The sequence below is a fragment of the Nanorana parkeri genome, unplaced genomic scaffold (assembly GCF_000935625.1).
Source record: "Nanorana parkeri isolate BGI_ZX_2015 unplaced genomic scaffold, ASM93562v1 scaffold3118, whole genome shotgun sequence".
NCBI lineage: Eukaryota > Metazoa > Chordata > Amphibia > Anura > Dicroglossidae > Nanorana > Nanorana parkeri.
The window spans coordinates 14,714-16,933 of NW_017309386.1; the positions used below are offsets into that span (position 1 = coordinate 14,714).

At 46.4% G+C, this 2,220-nt stretch overlaps 1 protein-coding gene across 1 annotated transcript in view; it reads left to right on the forward strand.

The window, feature by feature from the left end:
- The window catches only part of LOC108802793 (fish-egg lectin-like), a 5,576-nt gene that overhangs the window by 2,690 nt on the left and 666 nt on the right, over positions 1-2,220 (forward strand). Inside the window, exon 3 of the mRNA XM_018574652.1 lies at positions 1,075-1,408. Coding sequence (XP_018430154.1) covers positions 1,075-1,408 — 334 coding nt within the window. The remainder of the gene's footprint in view (positions 1-1,074; positions 1,409-2,220) is intronic.

Consider the following 2,220-nt stretch of genomic DNA (forward strand, 5'->3'; position numbering starts at 1 on the left):
AATGTGGGGTGGTCGGGTGTGTGCTGGTGGTGCACATTACCAGGAAGGAGGTGGGGGGTGCTAGTGATGCACGTTACTTTGGGGGGGTTGATATGGATGCGCTTTACAGGTGGGAGATGAGGTGCGGATGGAAGGTGCTGGTGGTGGACGTTACCTCTGTCCGACATCCCACCCAGCTCACTGACACCACTGATTGCCAGGAGCTGGGTGGGATGCCAACCAGAACGTCCCACTCGGCTCCTGGCAACTAGTGACATCACTGGTTGCCAGAAGCTGGGCAGGACCCCAGCCAGAGTATCACAGATTGCTAGCTCTTAGAAACCTGGGATGGTCTGGCCCGAAAGGAGTGATCCCCAAGTGACCCTAAGGTATGCCGCCTGAAGCAACCACCTCAGGTTGCCTTATTATACGGACAGCCCTGTGCACCATAACAATGCAAGTCCAACCTGACACACCTGATTGAGTCTGTGCAGTGACTCTTCCCCGTCCCTGACCGTCTTTTCAGGCGTCGTCATCCAAAGTTTCAGTGAGACAGAGAGAGTCTGAAAATAAACAGCTTCTGTAAATATATTAGTTTTTTTAATTTGTAAGACAAAATCACTTCATCAATATTTAAAACTTGAACACAAGAAAAGGGCAGAGGGACTAGTCACTAATATTGCCAGGGGTCTCACTGCAGCTGATCTATCCCCCATTACCATTCCTTGTTGTGCACTGTGTCTTTGTGTTGGCCATCTTGGTAGAGGCAAGGCTTTGCTTCCTCATGTTAGTACCTCCAGCAAGGACAACAGTGAGTAGTGACATCACCAAATCTTATTCCAAACCTCCTGGGCTAGGAGTCAGAGGCAGCAGTGCCTCTGTAATATATTACTGATTGTTGGGGAATTACTTATTAGTAACCTCCATATAGTAACTTATATTTTCTATTTTGTATCTCTTTTCTACTTTGGGCGTTTAAGCTCAAAACACTTAATGAAGTTAAAATTCAACACATTGTAGTTGATTGTTGGATTTACTTGTAACATACTTTGCATTGCCTTGCTAAACCACCTGCCAAATGTTTTTCATCTACAGGAGAGCTGAAGCAAGTGGATGCGGGGGGTATGAGGTTCCTGGGTGGAGTGAATGCTAGAGACAACGTACTTTGCCTGAGACGGAGCTGCACTCTCTCAAACTCCTCGGTGGTGAGCTTCGTGTTATTGGACGGTGGACTGAAGTATTACAGCTGCGGACCTATGGGCTGCTGGGGAGTGAACAGCAACAAACAAATCCTCTACCGCTACAATGTCAAACCTGCGGCCTGCAAGGGAAGTCATTGGCAACATGTTGATGGCAGTTTGGAAATGCTGGAGGTTGGCATGGATGGTTCCGTGTTTGGTGTCAACACTGCGGGTGAAGTTTTTAAAAGGTAATAGTCCTTTACAAGTTCTAAGAGCCCTTTTGTATTTTTACGGCACGATAACGCATGTTGTGTTAAAACTGTACTTCCCCCCCTTTCTATAGTGAGGATCTAATGCTTGTTTATTCTAAAGGACGTGCCCTAGAGAGAACTACTTACCTTATTCCTTGGTGCTACATGCTTCCACCTCATCACTTCCGGTATAATTGATCAGCCATGTGAAGCCGCTCCACTTCCCTCTGCGATGTGGCCCCCCCTTACTAAAATCATTATGCAACAGCTGATCCTGTATTGTACCTGATGATGTCAAGGGCCCAACCACATGCTGAGGCTGGAGTGGGAGCGCAGCAGAACTGAAGAATAAGAAAAGTACTCCTCTGCATTACACCCCCCTAGACTAAAGAGCATAAAAGCATGAATACACTTGGGAGAGGGGGCACCCACATGGAATTTTGTTTATAGTTTAGCTTGGCAGTTCATTCATGCTTAATGAGCTGTCAATGCAATGCAGGAAAAACCCCACTGGACCACTTATTTCCAATGCAGATCATCACAATGGACAGAATGTTCTCATCTGTGGATTGTGGCCTGCCAAAGTACTGAGTATGTCCATTGGGGTGCTGTTCGAATTGTCTGAAGTAGAGAAGGGTTAAAACCCTATCAGCTTATTTTTTACAAACTCAGGCACGTGTTTAAGAATAAAAGGCGGGGGGTTAGAGTGATACGAGTATAACTCCCATGCACAGGCGTAGAGGAGTTCATCATTGGCCAACCAGTGTCTGAAGAAGATGCTGGAATCAAAAAAAGACTCGTAGAAGACA